The sequence below is a fragment of the Aphidius gifuensis genome, linkage group LG3, assembly GCF_014905175.1.
Source record: "Aphidius gifuensis isolate YNYX2018 linkage group LG3, ASM1490517v1, whole genome shotgun sequence".
In the NCBI taxonomy this organism is placed as follows: Eukaryota; Metazoa; Arthropoda; class Insecta; order Hymenoptera; family Braconidae; genus Aphidius; species Aphidius gifuensis.
In genome coordinates this window covers 23,897,449-23,921,930 of record NC_057790.1, presented here as the reverse complement: position 1 = coordinate 23,921,930, position 24,482 = coordinate 23,897,449, and the positions used below count along the sequence as shown (strand labels likewise).

The 24,482-nt window shown below is 26.7% G+C and overlaps 1 protein-coding gene and 2 pseudogenes across 1 annotated transcript; 2 read left to right on the top strand and 1 right to left on the bottom strand.

Annotated features, from left to right (window-relative positions):
* The first annotated feature begins 652 nt into the window (after positions 1-652).
* On the top strand, positions 653-5,758 carry LOC122851081 (annotated as a pseudogene).
* Positions 5,759-6,008: 250 nt separating this feature from the next.
* On the top strand, positions 6,009-8,985 carry LOC122851080 (annotated as a pseudogene).
* Positions 8,986-21,453: 12,468 nt separating this feature from the next.
* On the bottom strand, positions 21,454-22,414 carry LOC122851079 (protein takeout-like). Its single transcript, XM_044150130.1, has 3 exons — positions 22,336-22,414; positions 21,978-22,218; positions 21,454-21,895 (listed from the first exon to the last, which is right to left on the bottom strand). Exons 1-3 carry the CDS (start codon positions 22,412-22,414, stop codon positions 21,454-21,456), a joined length of 762 nt encoding a protein of 253 aa, XP_044006065.1.
* Positions 22,415-24,482: the final 2,068 nt, after the last annotated feature.

Genomic DNA, 24,482 nt, shown 5'->3' with positions numbered 1-24,482 from the left:
AAAGTATGTGCCAATTATCAGAAATAAAAAAATTGAGAAAAAAGTACCAAAAGTTTATTGAAAAATAAAGATGTCAATTCAAATTCCATATGCCCGTTGCAATAGTGATCATTGACCTTCATGTTTCATATCAATTTCTTTAACTGAATTTTTAATAACAAATGCCATGTATTTATTACACAAGTCGTTTATCCGTCATTAGTTGATGTACCAACTGACGTTTGGCAATATGATGTTTGTTATAATCACACCGTGTTACTGGTATTGTTAATTACGACAGAGAATCACTAACACCACGTTTATTTGATTTTGATGATTTTAAAAAGCAAACGGAAGCTCAAAGAATTGACCTGTACCTGAAATACTAATTTGTATACATTTATTTAAAGTTGGTATATATAATAAATTTAAAAAATATATTAATGAATAAAACACACAGAAATGAAGAACGTGATAAAGAATTTCATTTATAACATAAATTTTGATTATCACACGTATCAAATGATGAATCTTCAGTTAAAATTAGTGAACCAGATCTATCAAGTAGTAGTGATTTTTAAAAATAAATATATAATAATATCAACAATTAAATAATAATAGTATCTATAAAAAATAAATAGGTATTTTCAATTTTTAATAATTTATTTGAAAAATGTTACTAATTGGTATAAAAACATGTCATAGTCATAAAAACAGTGAAACGGATAATAATATTAAAAAGAAACAAATACATCATTTTGATAAATGGAATGATGAAGATTGAAGTATGCCAATTGCATTCAACAAGCAACGACATATTACCAATATTGAGGGTATCAATCGTTTAACACAATCATGGAGAATGAAAGAACGAGTAATTAATAATTTTTTATTATTTAAAACATCAACAGCTGCTCGAAAAATTCATAAACAAATGTTTTTATTACAGATGAAAACAGTTAGTGTTGCACTTGTACTTTGCCTCAATTTTGGTGTTGATCCACCAGATATTGTCAAAACACAACCATGTGCTCGTCTTGAATCTTGGATTGGTAATTATTTTTTTTTTTTTTTGTAAATAGAAAACAAAAAAGTTAATTTTGATTTAAATTTAATATTACATAACATTGAATAATTTATCAAGAGGTATTATATAAATTTATAATATAAAAACTCGATCGATAAGAAAAACAACATATGATGATTAATGTTATGTTACAGATCCATCAGCAGTTAGCCCATCAAAAGCACTAGAAATAATTGGTGCATCATTACAAAAACAATATGAACGTTGGCAACCACGTGCACGTTATAAACACAGTTTAGATCCAACAGTTAAAGAAGTTAAAAAATTATGTACATCATTATAACGGTCATGGTGTACCAAAACCAACAAGTAATGGTGAAATACGGGTATTTAATAGAACATATACACAATACATTCCATTACCTATGTATGATTTACAAACATGGATGGGTGCACCAAGTATATATGTTTATGATTGTTCGAATGCTGGTAGTATTGTTGATTCATTTAAACAATTTGCTAAACAACATGAAAAAGAATATGAAAATGAAAAACAAAATCGTACTAGTAATGCTAATAGTACAAATAATGGTGGACAACAAAATATTGGGAGTGGTGGTGGTGTTGGTGGTGTTGGTGGTGTTGGTGGCATTGGTGGTAATTGTAATATAACAATGCCATCATATAAAAATTGTATACAACTAGCAGCATGTGCTGCAAATCAAATATTACCAATGAATCCAGATTTACCGGCTGATATATTTACATCATGTTTAACAACACCAATTAAAATAGCATTACATTGGTTTGTCATGCAAAATACATCAAAATTAGTACCAAAAATATCACTTGATTTAATTGATAAAATACCTGGACAATTATCAGATAGACGTACAATGTTAGGTGAATTAAATTGGATATTTACAGCAATAACAGATACAATTGCATGGAATACATTACCACGTGATTTATTTCAAAAATTATGTAGACAAGATTTATTAGTTGCAAGTTTATTTAGAAATTTTTTACTTGCTGAAAGAATATTACGTTCATATGATTGTACACCAGTATCATGTCTACGTTTACCATCAACATATCAACATCCAATGTGGCAAGCATGGGATTTAGCACTTGATTTATGTTTATCACAATTAACATTTGTATTAAATAATGATCATGAATTTATACATTTACCATTTTATGAAGAACATTTAACAGCATTTGAAGTATGGTTAACACTTGGATCAAAAACACGTATTCCACCAGAACAATTACCAATTGTATTACAAGTATTGTTAAGTGAAGCACATCGTTTACGTGCACTGAAATTACTTGGTAAATTTTTAAATCTTGGTCCATGGACTGTTAATTTAGCTCTTAGTGTTGGTATATTTTAAATCTATTACAATCAAGTGCACGTGAATTACGTTCATTACTTGTATTTATATTGGCTAAAATACTTGCTGTTGATAATACATGGCAAACTGATTTAGTACGTGATAATGGACATAAATATTTTTTATCTGTATTACAAGATACAACAATGGCTAGTGAACATAGAACATTAGCAACATTTGTACTTGCTTGTATTGTTAATAATTATACAAGAAGCAGCATTACAAGGTAGTCTTGTATCAATATGTCTTGAACAATTAAATGACAGTGAGCCAATGTTACGTATGTGGTTATGTTTATGTCTTGGTAGATTATGGAATAATTATGATAAAGCAAGATGGTGTGGTGTACGTGATATTGCACATGAAAAATTATCACAACTATTAAATGATCCAATACCAGAAGTACGTACAGCATGTGTATTTGCACTTGGTACATTTATAAATAGTGTACAAAAACGTAGTGAACATGCTAATAATATTGATCAAATTATTGCAATGACATTAATTAATACTGTAACACATGATATGTCATATCTAGTCAGAAAAGAACTTGTTGTTGCTCTACAATGGATGGTATTACATTACGAAAATTCATTTGTAACACTTGCTATTGCTGAAGAAAACTCAAGAAAAGATCTTATTGTTGAAACATTATCACCATTTAGTGGAATGAGACGTATTAGCTCAAGAGATAGATTAAAAATTGGTAATAATTATACTGGTGGTAGTGATACATCAAGTGATGCTGGATCAGATAGACTTAAAAGAGTTTCATCATCATCATCAATAAGTAGTCTTGGTATGTTAATTTGTCTTTATTATCTAATTTAATTTCTCATTGGGATTTTTGTCTGGTCTTGTCTTCTATTTATGTTATGGTGGATTGATAATATAATATTATATTGTTTCATTCTGGACACTAGGTAATAATTGGGAGTTCGTGAAGAAACCTTGCGAGTCGCTTGGTAATATTTATTGACAATGCATTCATTTTTCATATTTCAATTGCTTTATTTTCTTTAACATTGATAATAATATTATTTTATTAACAATTATTTAAATAGTTGAAATATTTTTCTTGTTTAATTTAATTACTTTTTTATATTTTAGGTCATTCATCATTGGGAAATTTACCAAGTTTATCATATGGCAGTGTTTATATGAAATTATGGCATGGTTTATGTGTACTTGATAATGATCCACATCCAGGTGTTGCAAATATGTCACAAAAAATAACAACACATATACGTAATCAAATAAAAGATTATACAATACAAAAAGAAGTAAATGATACAAAAATATTATCAATATTATTGGTACCACCATCACCATCAAATCGTACAAATTATTTAAATAATAAAAATGATTCACCATCACCACCACAACCACCACAAACAACAGCATCAACATTACATTCAACAGCTGCTGATATATTACGTACAACACGTATGTTACCACAAATAAATCGTGGCAGAAAACCAATACCAAATACAATAACTGAAGAAGCTGATGAAGCAGCATGTAATAAAACACCATTAACAACATCACAATTTGTTGATTGGAGCTGTGCACAATTTGCACAACCAGTTAGTTTTGATAATGATAATAATAAACAAATGGATGTTGAAAGTAGATCACATAATGAACGTGAATGGCGTTATTTAAGAAATAAAACATTACGTATTGATGCTTCTGAAGAACAACAACGTTGTACAAATAGTAAAATTGATTGTCAAGTATTTCATACACGTTGTCCACAACAACCAGAAGTTATTAAATTTCATCCATTTGATACACATATTGCTGTTGCTGTGAAAGATTATTTTGCTATATGGGATTGGAATAGTGGTAATAAATTAACGTATTATCCAAGTCGTGGTAATAAATTAAATACTAAAATAACAACAATACAATATATTAATTCACATGATATTTCATTATTAATGACTGGTAGTGATGATGGTTCAATAAGAGTATGGAAAAATTATTATAATACATTTGGTAGAGAACCAATGTTATTAACTGCTTGGCAAGGTTTATCAGATTTACAGCCTGTATCAAAAGCATCAATTGCATCAGCTGGTCTTGTAACATCTTGGGAACAAAAAACTCTGACACTTGCTGTTACTGGTGATGTTAGAATTGTTAGACTTTGGGATGCTGAAACTGAACTTAGAAAACAAGATTTACCAACTGGCGCTGATTGTTGTTCTATCTGCTTAGATACTGATGGGACAGGTAGATTAAATAAATTTTTTATTCTTTTTTTTTTTTATAACATAGATATTTCTTTTATTCTTTTATTTTATTGCTTTGGAATTTTTTTTTTTTTTACGACTTGAAAAGATTATCAACCAAAAATTCTAGATATTATATAAGATTTTTTTTTTTTTTTTTTCGTTTTATTTTTCCGTTATATGGTTTAGACATTTTTTTTTTCTAACTAATATTATCAATAAATTTTTTAAAATTAAATAACTTATTTTAGCTTTTATCTTGGTTTTTTTTTTTTATCAGAATATATTTTTCTACGTAATGAGTGATGTTTTTACTATTGGTTATAGAAAATATATATTTCATTTTTATTATTTCTACATTATTACGAAATTTTTAAAAACAAGATAAATAGTTTTTTAAAATTGCACGTTTTAAAGACAGATAATGTCTTGAAATAATGATTAAAAAAAGTGTTTCTTTCAGCATCCAATGCGTCAACTCTATTTATCTATATGACTAAGAACAAAAAAAAATAATAAAAAATGATCTAGTTATTTCCGGTATGACATTTGTGATATGAAACATAGAAATCTTTAAATTCAAATAATTTTTACAACATTATATAATTTATTTATTGAAAAAAAAAAAAATAAATCAAAATATTTTTTTATTTATTTAAACCTCACAATGCTAATTAATAATTTTTTTTCTTTTTATAATTTAACACTTACCAATTTGTGTATTTCGATTTGCAATTATAATTTTAAATCTTATTTTTCTCTCTTCCTTAATTTGCTATGAATAAATAATAAAAATAATAAAAATGTATTTTAAATATTTTATAAATTTTCTTACAGGATCTTTGATGGTAGTTGGTTGTGGTGACGGTTCTGTACGATTATTTGATCGTAGATTAGCACAAAATGAATCAAGAATAATGACATGGCATGAACATAATACGTTAGTACTTGATATAAATTTACAAACAAATAATTCAACACGCTTGATAACTGGGTTATCAAGTGGTGATGTTAGAATATTTGATTTACGTAAAAATTCATCATTAAATGTTATTCATACAACACCAGGATTATCAGCATTTTGTGTTCATCCAACAACAAATATTTTTGCATGGTAAGTTATAAAAACACCTACTCATTTTAATTTTTCATTCAAACATAACTAGATATTGTCAAAACATAACCATGGGCTCGCCTTGAATCTTGGATTGGTAATTATTTTTTTTTTTTTGTAAATAGAAAACAAAAAAGTTAATTTTGATTTAAATTTAATATTACATAACATTGAATAATTTATCAAGAGGTATTATATAAATTTATAATATAAAAACTCGATCGATAAGAAAAACAACATATGATGATTAATGTTATGTTTCAGATCCATCAGCAGTTAGTCCATCGAAAGCATTAGAAATAATTGGTGCATCATTACAAAAACAATATGAACGTTGGCAACCACGTGCACGTTATAAACACAGTTTAGATTCAACAGTTGAAAAAGCTAAAAAATTATGTACATCATTACGTAGAAATGCTAGAGAAGAACGTGTTTTATTTCATTATAATGGTCATGGTGTACCAAAACCAACAAGTAATGGTGAAATATGGGTATTTAATTGAACATATACACAATACATTCCATTACCTGTGTATGATTTACAAACATGGATGGGTGCACCAAGTATATATGTTTATGATTGTTCGAATGATGGTAGTATTGTTGATTCATTTAAACAATTTGCTGAACAACATGAAAAAGAATATGAAAATGAAAAACAAAATCGTACTAGTAATGCTAATAGTACAAATAAGGGTGGACAACAAAATATTGGAAGTGGTGGTGGTGTTGGTGGCATTGGTGGCATTGGTGGTAATTGTAATATAACAATGCCATCATATAAAAATTGTATACAACTAGCAGCATGTGCTGCAAATCAAATATTACCAATGAATCCAGATTTACCAGTTGATATATTTACATCATGTTTAACAACACCAATTAAAATAGCATTACATTGGTTTGTCATGCAAAATACATCAAAATTAGTACCAAAAATATCACTTGATTTAATTGATAAAATACCTGGACAATTATCAGATAGACGTACAATGTTAGGTGAATTAAATTGGATATTTACAGCAATAACAAATACAATTGCATGGAATACATTACCACGTGATTTATTTCAAAAATTATGTAGACAAGATTTATTAGTTGCAAGTTTATTTAGAAATTTTTTATTTGCTGGAAGAATATTACGTTCATATGATTGTACACCAGTATCATGTCCACGTTTACCATCAACATATCAGCATCCAATGTAGCAAGCAGGGGATTTAGCACTTGATTTATGTTTATCACAATTAATATTTGTATTAAATAATGATTATGAATTTATACATTCACCATTTTATTAAGAACATTTAACAGCATTTGGAGTATGGTTAACACTTGGATCAAAAACACGTAATCCACCAGAACAATTACCAATTGTATTACAAGTATTATTAAGTGAAGCACATCGTTTACGTGCACTGAAATTACTTGGTAAATTTTTAAATCTTGGTCCATGGACTGTTAATTTAGCTCTTAGTGTTGGTATATTTTAAATCTATTACAATCAAGTGCACGTGAATTACGTTCATTACTTGTATTTATATTGGCTAAAATACTTGCTGTTGATAATACATGGCAAACTGATTTAGTACGTGATAATGGACATAAATATTTTTTATCTGTATTACAAGATACAACAATGGCTAGTGAACATAGAACATTAGCAACATTTGTACTTGCTTGTATTATAAATAATTATACACTTGGACAAGAAGCAGCATTACAAGGTAGTATTGTATCAATATGTCTTGAACAATTAATGTTACGTATGTAGTTATGTTTATGCCTTGGTAGATTATGGAGTAATTATGGTAAAGCAAGATGCTGTGGTGTACGTGATATTGCACATGAAGAATTATCACAATTATTAAATGATCCGATACCAGAAGTACGTACAGCATGTGTATTTGCACTTGGTACATTTATAAATAGTGTACAAAAACGTAGTGAACATGCTAATAATATCAACACATAGTATGGCATATCTAGTTACAAAAGAACTTATTGTCGCGCTACAATGGATAATATTACATTTTAAAAATTCATTTGTAACACTTGCTATTACTGAAAAAAATTCAAGGAAAGATCTTATTGTTGAAATATTATCACCATTCAAGAGTATGAGACGGATTAGTTCAAGAGATAGATTAAAAATTGGTAATAATTATACTGGTGGTAGTGGTACATCGAGTGATGCTGGATCAGATAGACTTAAAAGAGTTTTATCATGATCAATAAGTAGTCTTGGTATGTTTATTTGTCTTTTTTATCTATAGTTTTATTTCTCGTTGGGATTTTTGTCTTGTCTTATCTTCTATTTGTGTTATGGTGGATTGATTGTTTCATTCTGAACACTAGGTATAATAATTGGAAGTTCGTGACTTGCGAGTCGCTTGGTAATATTTGTTGACAACGCATTTATTTATCATATTTTAATTACTTTATGTTCTTGAACATACAATAATTATTTTATTAACAATTTAAATAGTTGAAATATTTTTTTTGTCGTTTAATTTAATTTAATTTTTTGTTTCAGGTCATCCATCATTGGGAAATTTACCAAGTTTATCATATGGTAGTGTTTATATGAAATTATGGCATAGTTTATGTGTACTTGATAATGATCCACATCCAGGTGTTGCAAATATGTCACAAAAAATAACAACACATATACGTAATCAAATAAAAGATTATACAAAACAAAAATATTATCATCATTGTCATTACCGCCATCACCATCAAATCGCACAAATTATTTAAATAATAAAAATGATTCACCATCACCGATACAACCACTACCAACAAAAGCATCAACATTACATTCAACAGCTGCTGATGTATTACGCACAACGAATATGTTACCCCGAATAAATCGTGGCAGAAAACCAATACCAAATTTAATAACTGAAGAAGCATGTAATGAAACACCATTAACAACAACACAATTTGTTAATTGGAGCTGTGCACAATTTGCACAACCAGTTAGTTTTGATAATGATAGTTGTTAAAAGTAGATCACGTAATGAACGTGAATGGCGTGATTCAAGAAATAAAAAATTACGTATTGATGCTATTGATGAACAACATCGTTGTACAAGTAGTAAAATTGATTGTCAAGTATTTCATACACGTTGTCCACAACAACCATATGTTATTAAATTTCATTCATTTGATACACTATTTGCTGTAAACAAAAAATACAATTACAATTTTTTTTTATTTATTTAAGATGTTCAACAACACAACTATTACAAGTACAACAAGATGTACAAATACTAAATGCATTATGATTGATAAACACATTTTTATTAAATATTATTATTATTGATCCAACTTTATCAAAAATATTAATTGTTACTATTCAATATGATGTTGTATTTTTTTTGTGTTGATTAGTTTAAATACTTATGTAGAGATGATTTTAAATACTTGATATGTGATAAGTAAATTAACAAAATTTCATGAATTTAATATATTATTTACAGTTATAATTAAAAAAACAAAAATTTTCTTTTTAAATATCGTTTATTTAACACGTTTCATTCATTTTGACAAAAAAAAAGTATTTTTAATTCTCGTTGAATTGTTGATGAATTTTATGCACATATCATGTTTTTATTTATTTATATTTTCAACCATGTAAAAGTGGTATAACAAAAATTCTCAATGGTGATTCAATAGAAAAGTTGAGATCAATTCTCACCATTTTATTTTCAATTTCGTCCAATGGAATTGTAACAGAACCTTGTTCTGCTACACTTTTTAACTCCCACGAGTTTTGAGACCCAGAGTTCATCAGCTCATTATGATAAATATGGTCTTGAATCTTCCATCGAACTCCATGCATGAAAATGTTGTTTCCTAAACGATAAATTCTCTTGACTTCAATGATCTGTTTATTTTTAAGTAAAATCATATTATCTGGACGTTTAGTTGACAATATCATGCCTTTGAATTGAAGTAATTGAATTTCATTTTGAGTCTCTTTTATTATACGTTTATCAGCTGGTAACTGAACTCTTTCATTCAAACATGATTGTTCATGCAACCTCCGGAATAATTGAGCTGTTTTATGAGCAGGAGAGCGAAGGAGTCTTTTAATATGTCCTAAATAATTTTCAAAACAGAAAGCATTTATTTCGCTCAAACTGCATTTGAGGTTTTCCACATCATCAGCAACATGAATCAAGTTATGAACATTTATTGAGGCTGAACTTTCACCATAAATTGATTTGAACTCTGTGAAGCAACGTCGAAATAAATCCCTGGCAATTGGAACACTAGTTAGTGCAGTTTGTTGGCACCATAACAACCTTGATGCATGATAAAATTTCAAAAAATGATTGTACTGATTCTCTGGAAGTATATCTCGAAGTAAGATGGGCCCAGCATACATAGCAAAGAATTTGTTTTCTGTTGCTTTATATTTAGAAAAATCGTGTAAATCTCGGGTTTTTCTTGCAAATTCAACTGGTACTTGAGGTTTTAGAACTTCTAATCGACGTGAAACTTCATCTTTGAAATTCTTACTGACTTTAAATTTTGATTTAGCTGCAAACCAAAACTCAAGCAGTTTAGCCATTATGCCCATGAATCCAAGGTGCATAAAATCAAGTACAAAAGTTGTTATCATGTTTATTTTCGGTTCAATAAAGCATAATGATGATGCTCCAACTCGATGCCCAGGTTCATTATATGCTCTGAATGCTTCATCAGTTCTTAGATCCTTGTTATCTTCAAGAAATACTCGATGACGATCTATACTAACACCTTCAACTCGACAGCGCTCACAAGCGTTATTTCCAGTATGACCAGTTATGCTTTTTATGAAAGCTCGTGCTGGGGTGTCTGCTATGAAACAATGAATTTTAATTTGATAATTTCTTCTTGATATTACAATACCTGTATGAAGTAACTCGTTAATTTCAAAAAGAAATTCAGCAAAATATTCATTAGCATCTTTGGGCTTTGATCTTCCTGTGTAAACAGCTACAATAAAGGGATCATAACAAATAGAAGTGGAATAAATTTTGCATAATATAGGCCACATTCCAAGACAACTTGATTTTGACAGTGACAGTCCATCACAGTGGAATTGTAGCTTGATATCATTCAATTCATGTGCAGCTAAATTGATACAATTTTTTATGCCTTTAGCTATGCCATAGTATGCGAATTCTCCAGTGGATCCACTAAGATCATCCATCGGTTTGATGGTATATTTTGCCTCTGCAGTTTTCAAGAATGTTTTTGATGATTTTGGAGTCTTCACACCAAAATCATTTCTCATAATTTTAAGCAAATCATCAAGGTGAGCTTGGGGGACTTGCCGTTTGATTGCCCACCGTTTTAAATTTTTTTTTCCTTGTCTGTGATCATCATCATCATCATCATCCTGGTCATCATCACCACCACTACCACTAGCATCATCATCATCATCCTGGTCATCGTCACCACCACTACCACTAGCATCATCACCATCATCCTGGTCATCATCACTACCACTAGCACCATCACCATCATCCTGGTCATCATCACTACCACCAGCACCATCATCATCATCATCATCCTGGTCATCGTCACCACCACTACCACTAGCATCATCATCATCATCCTGGTCATCGTCACCACCACTACCACTAGCACCATCATCATCATCCTGGTCATCATCACTACCACCAGCACCATCATCATCATCATCATCCTGGTTATCATCGACACTAGCACCATCATCATCATCATCATCATCATCAACCTGGTTATCATCACCACCACTACCTCCACCACTAGCACTATCATCATCACCACCAACATCATCACCATTATCACAAAAAACAACATTATTGGAAACACCAACACTAACATTAATGTAATTATTATCACCGTCATTCAGATCATTAGCACTGTTTACAGGTTCAAGATCTTGATGAACTTGATAATATTTTCGTTTTCTATATTTTCTCATTCGCTTAGCGGCTGATGTGAATGAATTTGCCTTGCGTTTTTCCATTGTATCAGGTATTATGCAAATTGATAATTGAATTATTATGTATATAAATTATTATTTATAATTAAGTTGACAAAATGGAATTCAACAGTTTGTTGAATGTTGATTTTGTTCATATATATAATATCAACATACATATGAAAATATAATGATTGTCGATAAGAACGAGAATAATATATCTAGGGACTTTTTGTTTTTTTTGAAATTATTTGTATAACTGCTTGTCACAATCATCTTAATTTTATTTTTTATTCCCATCTCAACAATATAATAATTTATTTAAATAAAACAATCAAAAGTATTGATAAATTATATTCATTAAAAAATTTAAAAAAAGTGAACAAATTTATAGAATATTTTTATTGGTTATGAATTCTTCGAAAAAAAATTATATTATTGGATTTTCATTTTTCACTACGTCGGATTCGAGTCGGGGAGGCGTAACGTTATACGTAGAATCGACGTAAGGGTCTGCGGTAATTCCGACTTAGTTACGTCGGGATTACGTCGATCAGACGTCCGTCCGACCTTATTTTTCTACCTGGGAATTATACAACTTGAATTCTAATTTTCACGTTTTTCATTATTTTAACATTTTCTTTGTCTCCAACGCGTGGTGTAATAAATAGCATCATTTTCATTTATTGTACAATTGATAATAATAATAATAATAATATATTATTAGTTTTTTCGTATTATTTATTTGAATTTTTTTATTTGTAATTCGTAATTTATAATTTAATAATTGTATTTTGATAATTTTCGGAGTAGTTTTCGTATAACGTAAAAGGCTAGGTGAAAGAGGAGGAAGAGGAGGAGAGAGGAGTAAATATACGTAAAATAAGATAGCAAGGAAAAAGGGGGGAGGAGGAGTATAGATATACGCGGAAAAAAGTAAGAAATAAGAAGGAAAAAAGAGTTTGTACGTGTTTTGTAAATATACTTTTTAGACTTTTTTTTGTTCCCTTTGTCAGTTCTCTCTCTCCCCTTTATATGTTATTATATTTAAAAAAAATTTTTTTTTTTTTCTCTCCCCTCTTTGATTTTATTAAATTTTTCATATTTTTTTTTTTTCCTTTGTCTGCTCTCTCTCCCCCTTTATATGTTATTATATTTAAGTAATTTTTTTTTTCTTTTGAATTCTTATTTCGCACTTTCTTCAATAGATGGCATTCATGTCAGTTTGTTTGTTTTTTTTTTTTTTTTAAGACGCCATGTTGGTAAAAAAATTCAAATGACGTTTTAGGAAAACAAAGTTGTTGCTATGTGCTAAGTAACAACGACATCATTATTTATGTACGAATCTTGATTTTATGAGTGAAAATTAGCCTCTACTCTTTTCTTTAAAATAGATAAGGATTTAATTTAAAAAATCTCACACATTTGTATATACATATAAACATTTTAGAGTAAATATATATTTTTTTTTCGTTATTTATAGGGTAAAAATTCAATGTTTGCGTAGAATGAATTAGTACAAAATATTCTGATTATCTAAGATCTAATGATTCCAAGTTGATAAAAAAAATATGAATAATAAAAAAATATTATAGGCGTCATTTTTCAAACTTAGCGCCTCATTTTTTAATTTACTGGAATCTGATTGGTGTATCAGATTAATCACGTGCATGTTGTATAAATTGATATAAGTAGGTGGCGCTAATTGCATATACATATGTGATAATAACAACATTTTATATCTGTCAAAAAATATCAATGCCCATAACCTTCAAATGTTAATAACACCACATGATGACATGTCATTGGAATAGGCATATAGCATATATGATGAAACCGGCCAAAGAGAGGCGCGACAGCTTTCATAGTTTCATGTAAACCATGTACAGTATTAGCTTAATTATATCTCTGTTCATGGTTTACATGAAAGCTGTCGCGCCTCTCTTTGGCCGGTTTCATCATAGAAACAACTGAGGTGGCTGCTTGCGGCCGGCGAGGGCGCTAGTGGGTATAAAAAAGAAAGAGCAAGGATTAAGAGGAGGAGGAGGAGGATAGATATAGATAGAAAAATAGCAAGGGAGGAGGAAGAGGAGGAGAAAAAAGCATATAATTGAGTTTTTATTTATTTATTTGACATTTTTCAGACTTTAACGCAGTTTTTGAAGAATCATTTGTTGTAATCGTTCAGCTGCGTTATTGAAAATCTGTTTAACCATCAGTGTCGTTGATTCAACATCGTTATCGTCATCATCAACGCGGGTTTCAACAGATTAATCATCATTCTCTATAATTGAATGGTAAGTTGAATTTTTATTTTTTTATTTATAACAACTATTTGATATTTGAAATTTCCATTTAAATATATCAAATTTATATAAACATAATTTAATGTATAAAATGTATAATGGTATAAAAAAAGAAAGTGCAAGGAATAAGAGGAGGAGGATAAGAGGAAAAGAGCATACAATTGAATTTTTGTGTAATTTTTTTTTTTCCTGATTACAATAAAATAAATAATGTATTTATTTGACTTTTTCCAGATTTCAACGAAGTTATTGAAAAATTGTTTGTTGTCATCATTCAGTTGTTGAAAATCTGTTTAACCCTCAGTGCCGTTGATTCAACACCAACGTCATCAACATCATTATCACCGCGGGTTATAACAGATTAATCATCGTCCTCTCTAATTGAATAGTAAGTTGAATTTTTATTTTTTTATTTTTAACAACTATTTGATATTTAAAATTTCCATTTAAATATCAAATTTATATAAACATAATTTAATGTAAAAATTTTTTATTTTACAGATACCCAATAAGAGAGGACAAATATCATCTGAAAATATCTGTAAATATCTGTAAATATCTGACAAAATATCTGACAAAATATCTGAAAATATCTGAAAATATCTGTGAATATCTGTAAATATCTGAAAATATCTGACAAAATATCTGAAAATATCTGACAAAATATCTGTATAAATATCTGTATAAATATCTGACAAAATATCTGTAAAAATATCTATAAAAATATCTGAATAAATATCTGTATAAATATCTGACAAAATATCTATAAAAATATCTATAAAAATATCTGTAAAAAAAATATCTTTATAAATATATTTATTTGATCAATTAAAAATATATATACAAAATGATTAAAAGAGTAGGTCTTGAAAATTTAGGTTCTAATTGTTATTTAAATTCAATTATTCAAGTTTTACATGCAATAAAAGATTTTCGTGATGATATAATAAATAAAAATGAACATAATTCTTCTATAATTAGACAACTGAGTACATTATTTGAATCATTATCTATTTCTTTAGAACCTATAGCAAAATCACCAGAAGAATTTATAAAAAGTTTAAAAAATTCAACTTTCACTAAAAATTTTAAATATACAAGACAAGAAGATTGTTCAGAATTTTTAATTCAATTATTTGCATTATGTAATCAATATGAAGATTTAAAAAAAATAATTGAAAAATTTTTTGTAGGAAAATTTAAAATAATACATAAATGTACAAATTGTAATAATACAATAATAAATATTGAAAGTTTTAATAATTTACAATTGTGTTTTTCGTCAAATAAAAATTTAACAATACAAGATATGTTTGATAATTGTTTAAAATCAGAAACTTTAGAAAATGTAAAATGCGATAATTGCAAGGTAGAACGTGATAAAACAAAAACTACAGAAATAATACAAACACCATTACATTTAATATTATTATTGAAACGATCTAGTATAAAAAATAATATAATTAATAAGATACACGATTATGTAGAGTTGAATGAATCTATAAAAGTAAAAAATGAAAATTATGAGATACATAGTGTTACTGTACATAATGGTGAAAAAATTAGAAGTGGACATTATTATACATATAATAAAGATATATCGGAAAATAAATGGTATATATATGATGATGATAAAGAAGTAAAAGATGTAACATTTAATGAAATTAAAAATTTAAAATCACCACATACACCATATATGGTAATTTATAAAAAAAAAGATGATAATCTTAATTTACCTGAAAAAAATAAACAAGTAAAAAGAAAAAATGATGATGATTATTTAATTAATAAAAAAAAATTTAAACCAAATAAAGATATAAAAAGAAAAATCGATAATAAAAATAGCGACATTTCTTGTATTGTTGAAAAAAAACAAAAAAATAATAATAATAATAATAAATTGGAAATAAGTAAAACATCAATATTTCATAGAAATAATATTATATCAGTTGATGATGATGATGATGATGATAATGTTGAAACAAATCAATCAAATAATTTAACTCCAATAATAACAAATAATACAACAAATTCATTATGTAATAATATTAATAATATAAATATGAATTCTTTAAATAATACATCAAATTTATTATGTCAAAATATGAAAAATGCAAAAATTTTAGGATCAACTGATACTTTAGATATTGATATTGATGATTTACCAGATGATGGAAAATGGTCTAATAATAAATTAAAAGGAAAATGTATTGATTGTTATAGAATAGGACATGCAAGTAAAAAAAATAAACTTTGTGAATTTAGTGATTATAGACAAAAAATTACATGTACAGATTGTAAAAAAAAAGGACATAAAAGTAAAAGATCATCATGGTGTTTATCTTATAAAAAAAATAAAATTGATGATAATAATACATCAAAAGCAATAAATGTAACAAATTCAATAAATAATTCAAATATAATTATTAAACAAATAAATCCATCAAAAACAACATCATCAATAATATGTAAAGATTGTAATGAAACTGGTCATGCAACAAGAAGAAGTAAAATTTGTAAAGATTATAAATTAACTCCACTTGAACGTAAATTTGGAAAAGATACCAAATTAGAAATGTATTCAGTACAAATGGGTCTAAATAATCTTTGTAATAATGAATTAATTAAAAATGAAATAATAAATACAGTCAAAGAATTATCAGGACTTTCAATAGAAAAATCTATACAATTTGAATATTTTTTACGACATAAAGACCGGTGGTTATTAAATAAAATTATTACATCAAATACACTTCCTCGATTAGAGCATATTGGTAAATTTTTGCATAAAGATTATAAACCAAATTCATCAAATGATGATTCAATTGAAATTGAAAAATTGACTAAAGAATTTCGTAAACTAAATTGTAATAAAAATGAAGAACGACGTCAATATGATTGTACAGGACGTTCACCATTATTTGATGAAGAATACAAAATATTTATAACTAATTTTTCCAATAATGTTAAAATGCATGCTGAATCAAGAGTTAGAAAATTTATATTACGAGAATTAAACAAAAATGAAGAAAATGATGTAAAAAAAGAAAGAATTTCATGGTATAAAGCCAATACAATGGCTATAAACTTATTTTGTAATGGTAAAATTGATGAAAAATTGGCTAACCATGAATTATTTATTAAACATAAAAATTTAAAATTTAAATCATTTTATGACAAATGGTGGCAATTTTTGGAATTTTTTATGGATCTTCAAAAATATATTAAATTTAAATTAGTACCAATACAATCACCAGGATTAAAATGTCAAACAATAACTACAACTGGTGCATTTACTTTATTACGTAAATTATTTAAAGATAAGGGTGCTCAATCTAGTCGTACTGGTGCACTTGATGATGATAAGCCAAATGAAATGTGGGATAAATTATTGCCAAATTTGAAAAATCATGAACGTATTAATGAAGCTTTTGCATACAGTATATCAACAAATGGAATATATGTAACAATTCATTGTGCTAGACCTATCGATGAGTCTAATGTTAAAAAAGATATATATAAAAAATCAATAAATATTGATGACTATGATGGAGTATATTCATTTGATCCAGGTGCTGTATATCCTTTAGCTGGTATTTTTGTTAAAAATATTAATGATATTGGTGATGAAACAAAAGAAAAAAAAATATTACTAAAAGCAACATCATGGCGTTATAGAACTGGTCAATATCATTATAAATATAAATTACATAATTTAGGATATGATAAACTTGAAATATATCTTCAAGAATTAATGGAAATGAAACAATTTAAAGATATTGATGTTGATGATCCATCTAATTATATAAATATTACAAAATTTCGTTTAAAATGGTTTGACAGAGCTCAAATATTTTTTCAAAGAAGAAAAATTGCATGGTTATCATGGAATGCTAAAATTAATGATAGACGAGAATTAGCCAGATATGTTAATTATATAAGATATGGTCAAGAAAAATATCATCCAAATAAAAAAGATTTGCCAAAACACAACAAAACAAAATATAAATATTTAAAATATGGACCAAAAACAGAACAACAAACTTTAAGAATAAATAAAAAAATTGAAAATACGAAAATATTGAAAACAAAAATGGCTGAAAATCGTAAAATTAAAACAGCAGCAAGAATTGAAAGAAGAGACAATATTTTAAAAAAATTAAAAGAAAAAAAAAATAAAAATAAAGCAGTATCAATTAGTCCAGCTACAAATCCAGTTAATGAAGGTAAATTGAAAAAACAAAAAAAAAATAAAAAAAATAAAAAAGAAAAAGTAAATTTACCAAAAAACAATAGAAAAGTACTGGTCTTTATTGGAAAAGTTGAAATGCCATCAGGTATCAAAGGACATGTCCAAGCACCATTATGTCGTATAACTCGAGAACTTGCTAAATGTCCAGATATTGATATTGCATTTGTCAATGAATATAATACTACAAAATTATGTTATAAATGTGGAGAAAAATGTTTTGTTAGTATATCACCAGACAGGTATGTATATTGTAAAAATTGTAAAACTGTCTTACATAGAGATATAAATTCTAGCAAAAGCATTATGAATTTAGCTCTTGCTGATTATGGTATAAAACCAACAAGTTTTGTTAAAAATTATTCATCTTATCGACCTAATTATAATAAAGTTGATAATATAAATAATCCATAATCAAAAATAACAAAAAAAAAAAAAAATACTTAAATTAAGCGTAAAAAAAGACTGCATGTAATCTTCAAATTTATTGAAGATTGCATGTAGTTTTTTTTTACGTATGACCGAAAGGTTGCAACTGTTTTTATATTGAGCGAGTAATTCAGGCAAAAGTGAAGTAAAGCGGATGGTCCACGCGACGAATATAATTCGAGGCATCAATCTGCGGTTTTAAAAGCTACAGAGAATGAATGAGTGAAAGAGAAACAGAATATACAAACGATAGGGGTTTACATCCCTCCATTATATACATACAACCATCGAGAACATACCTCTTTATTTCCCGACGGACTAAAACCCATTCACCACCCACCGAAATATGCGTCCAATACAAAAAATAAATTTAAAAAAAAAATAACAAAAAAAGATAACTGACCATTAATAAAATTTAATTACTTTTTAATTAAGAAATCTTGTATTATATTTGTATATTGTTGAATGAAAAAACTTTTTATTTTTTTTTATTTTTCATTTTGATTATTAAAATTTGTTGGAAAATTAATATTTATTTTTAAATTTTATTTAACTTGTATTTATCATTGTTAGAAAATAATTCCGTAGATGTATTTTATGGATTTATAAGGTCAATAACTTGAATAGACCTTTGTAAATTTTTTTGGAGATAAAAAAAAAATTGACAATGAGAATTTTTTCATTTTATTTTTTTGATTTTGTATTAGCTGCAAAAATTTTTAACGTGTATTTCTTGGTAAAGTTTATACGTGCTGAAAAAATAAATTTACAATGTGTATCCAAAACGTACGTGACTTTGACATGTCTGGCCATCGGTTGAAAAAAAAAAAGGTAATAACTACTTGAGGCGTTGAAAGAAAAATAAAGAAAGTGCGTTTATAAATGCGTCATCAAATTATGAAACAATAACAAATCAATATCAGCAATATTTGTGAATTAAATAATTTTTTTTTTTTATCGTCAACTCACAGTCAGCGAGTTTTTTAAAATTTTATTTTTCATACAAATTGCATCAAAGCTCTCTGTATCTAAATTAAATTTATCATCAATTCAAACCTTGATTCTGTGTTTAAACCACTTTACTACATTTGTTGTTTGATTTAATTTTCACTTTCTCATACATCCGCTAAGAGCCCTTTGATTTATGAACTGTATTTCCGACATTCTTGTTGCCAATATCCTATTCAAACTCAAACGTTCTATGTATTTTTATACAAAAGTTTGCATGTATTTTTTATTTTTAAATTTATATAAGTATATACTCAAAAGAGAATTTTAAAAAAGATAGCAGAAAATAAAATTTTTCTCGGGAGAGACATTTTTGTAGAAAGGTTTTCAACAAATTTTCTATAAGATCTATATAAAATTGTCTGTGTATTTTTGATCAATATATAAATAAAATGAATTCACGTAATTTTTTTTTTCTAATCGGTAAAATGTTTACCCTCAAAATTGAACGCCCCCCAATATTTTTTTGATCTCATATTTATTTCATTCGCAGTCACACGCACCCCATAAAAAAAAAGCACACACATACAAGTTTCCAATTACTTTAAAATATAAATATTTTTTTAACCAAATGTATATAATATTTTGATGAATCAAAAACATAACAAAACATTTTTTTTTCCACCAGAAATAATAGTTATTTAAATATTTTTCTAGTCATCTTAGTTTGAATAAAAATTAAATAATATATATAAAAAATAGAAAAATATTTTGACGTTATTTATTTTTTACAATTTCATTTTGAGATAAGTGGTTGTTCAAAATGGCAGAGTAAAATTGTATAAATAATTCGTGTGTTACTCAGCATGGTGCAGTAAAACTTGCTGACTTGACATAATGTCTTGTCTCAGTGTATGGGCCATATATTTATAAACGCATATTCACACTCGCATATGACGAAAAATTTCAATATAAATATACGGGGACAATATACAAAAAGAGAGGAATAAAAGTTGAGTCATGGTGATAAGAAAATATACTTGACAATATAATAAATGACAGAGACATTATTTGATCCAATATAAAATTCTATAAAATATTTTAAAAAAAAATAAATATATAAACAAAAATCTATGAAAACATTTGGTAATTTGATATTTTTTTTAAATAAATGAATAAACCATCCTATTCATTAGATTTATTTCGATTTATTTATTTCATATTTTTTAGTACTTGAAAAATTTATTTCTCTTATGAGCTCTTAACTCTTATGAATTAAATTTGTTTTTTTTTTAAAACTTTTTTTTTTTTCATTAAATTTATATGTGTATGCAGAAAAACAATTTGCAATTCAATTTTATATTTTTATTTAGATAAAAAAGGTAAAAGGGGCTTTTGAGGAATGGTCGAGTGGATTGAGAGAGAGTAAAAGAGTAAAAAAGAGGAGAAAAATATTGCGAGTCTATATGAGTTTCATCCCTTTTCTCCCTTTCAGTCTCTTCGAAAATCAGCTTTAGTACTCAAATACAAATGAGAACCCTTAATTACTCAATAAATACCGTAATTATCTTAATTAAATTTGCAATTCAACAATAAACTTTTGTTAATAATAAACAATAATGCCCTATCAACAATTTGCAAATGTATACATTGTTTTGTTTACTTGAAACTTTGTGTTTAATATTCATGGAAAATTTGATACATTACAATTACAACAAAATTTTAAAAAAATTATATTATAAATATTTTTATTCTTTGTAAATTTGTAAGCTTATTTTTCAATTTTAAAATTTTTATAATTATAATGGTAAAAGTATATCCAATGGATATTTATCATAAATTTTATTAACAAAATTTTTAAATAATTTTGATATTGTATTTTCAAGTACTGGTTTTATCTCAGCAGTAACAATTTTCCAATTTTCATTGAGAAATATATTCATTGCATCAGCAAGTGTTTTATCACCATTGAATAAATTTTCCAAATGAATACTTGAATCACCAATTTCAAAATCAACATAAAATTCAACAACACGAAAATGTTTTTTATTTGTTTGACTTTTTATGTATTGTTCACCTTGTATCATAATTATTGTATCAATGTCAGTGTAATTGCCAGTAAATTTACCACGACCAGTTACTGGAATCATTAAAATTTTACCAGCAACACTGTAGTCTGATTTCATATTTAATTTTGGTATTTTTAATTTCAGCTTGATTCGATCTTTGACCGTGTCAATTCTACAGATATAAAAATGATAATTTATTATTGCAATGTTTTCTTTTAATAATTGTATAATTTTATTATTAAAATATTACTAACTTGATGTTTTTTAGAATAAAATCACTTCCACCATTTATTACAATATTTGTATGAGTTGAATTAACAGACACTGGACCAGCTGCTTGACCAATTTCTAATTTTGGTAAATAAAGTGGTTCACATGGTGGTATCAAAAGTTCTGGTATTCCATTTTTTAAATAAGGTCTCAAAGCTTCAAAACTTTTTCTCATACAATTATCCAAATGTTTATCATTGCGGTGGCATATTTTTAAAAATGATGCTAAAAAAAAAAAAAAACATTTTAAATTTATAAAAAAACAATAAATATTTTTAAATTAATATACATGAATAAGTTATTTTTCGATTGCAATCAATGAATAAATATAAATGTACTTACGAATATCTGGTGATTTTTCAATAGCACTCGTTAAAAATATAAGCCCATTTAGAGTAATTAAAAAATATAAAAAATTCATGATTACAGTTCAACAGTTAATACTCAACTGATTTTAAAATGAATCAAAATTTCACATGACAATTGACATACATTTAATAAATTGCTGAGTTAATCATATTATTGTATTTTGTTTTTAAATGATTCTGTTGATACAGCATTATTTGAGTTATGAAAATTTATATTAATTATAAATATTAAATTTTAACATGTTGATTGCAATATATTTATAATTTTCAAACAAAAAAAATTCACTGTAACTTTATTAAATATTTATTTTTGAATATCATTGAAAAATAATTTTTTAACTTTAATATTCAAACTTCTTTACTCATATATATATTTTTTTATAAAAAATTTTTAACCCATTTTTTTGTCAAGTCAGCAAGTTCATTTAATTTTTTTTCATTTTAAAACTGTCATATATTTTAAAGTTAATGAGCCAACTCAAAATTAGCTAATCGCAATATAATAAATCATTTATTTTTACAAATAAAGATAAGTGAAGGGAAAAAAGAAAAAAAATATATATTAAAAAAAAAAGTACTTGCAACAATATAATATTATTAAAAAAAAAAAATAAAGTATAATATTTATATTTGTGTATAGCTTCAATTTAATAAACCTATTGGTCAGTAATTTCTATATAGTTTTCACAAATGTGGTTAAACAGGTAAATATTTGGAATGTTTATATTCACAACCAGTAAAACCTTAACATGCAAAAAAATAAAAACAAAATAGATATAGAGATTTTGAAAATACCATTGAGTATATATAAGATTGTAATAGAATTTTCGTGTTATCCCTAATTGACGGAATTAATAGTAGAGTTGAGCTAATTGGCTGTGGCAAAGAGTGGACACGTGCAATGTACTCTACTTCCCATCACCTCTTAAACCCACCCCATTATTTTATACATGTATATATGTATATCCTATCTCAACGTAATATTCTTGGTGGCCAGAGATACATATACATGCATATAATGCTGTTAGCATATCGGTGCACTTAACTTCAAGCCTCAGGCCGTTTACTATTGCATCAATTCTTCCGCATACACATACACATTCTGTATATGTTTAGTGTTTACAGCATATACAGCTTTACCAACCCCCTTTTAAATTGCATCATTTCAAACGTCGTTATCTTCCAGCTTCTGAACTTTGTTGAATATTATGGAATATACTGGAATATTATCATCATGATAAAAATTTATTTGTTTTTTAAATAAATTAAAAAACAATAAATTACATAATTAAATATTTTTTATTTTTATTCAAATTATTTATTATTAGAAAAATTATATTGTATTCAGATAATGAATGAAATTTTATTTCTATATTAATTGAAATTAAAAAATATTAAATTATAAAAAATATTGAAAATCGACGAGTGTCGTATTATTATTTTTTTTTTGTTTTTACCTTGAAGTGTTATGATACAAAGGTAATATTGATAATAAAAAATTATATACAAAAAAAAAAAAAAAAAAACAGTAAAAATGTTGACGATTATTCTTTCAAAGTTGTTTCGATATTTTTTTTTAAATCTTCTATTGATAAATAAAAAAAATTATCTTTTTAATTTCATATACTCAATTAAAATTTATTGATAACCTATGTGCAGTATATGAAATAATGTCGTTGAAAATAGACTAAGACGTTAATAGAATTTTCATGTAATCTTTAAAGTAATTCCCCTGCGGTTTTGCAAATAACCCACGAGCCATTTTGAAGGTTTTAGTTTCAAGTTAAAAAGGGGGCAAGGGGTGTCCAAATTATGCTAGGGTATTAAAGATAGAAAGAGAGAAAGAGGGGTGTAACACCCCACAAACCTCTAAACCAAACTAAGGTCCTAGACTTATTTCAATACCTATTTTAAATCCCCCTGAGGGTTAATTGTCCAATGTTTTGACGCGAATTATCCCATCAAATATTTCGATAGATAGATAAATTTATCACGATGATAATAAAAATATAATTCAATGTTTTGTTAAAAATTTTAGTTGTGTCACTACATTGACCAATCATTTTATATTTTTTTTTTTTTTTCGTTAAAATAACGACTTGTTTCTGTTGATGGAGCTCA

Bases quoted from the DNA above. Each gene is read 5' to 3' on its own strand.
- LOC122851079 (XM_044150130.1), bottom strand. From the start codon at position 22,414: ATGAATTTTTTATATTTTTTAATTACTCTAAATGGGCTTATATTTTTA. The intron at 22,219-22,335 runs GTAAGTACATTT...TTTTTTTTTTAG, and splicing joins TGAAAAATCACCAGATATTC to CATCATTTTTAAAAATATGC. The intron at 21,896-21,977 runs GTTAGTAATATT...TTATATCTGTAG, and splicing joins TTTATTCTAAAAAACATCAA to AATTGACACGGTCAAAGATC.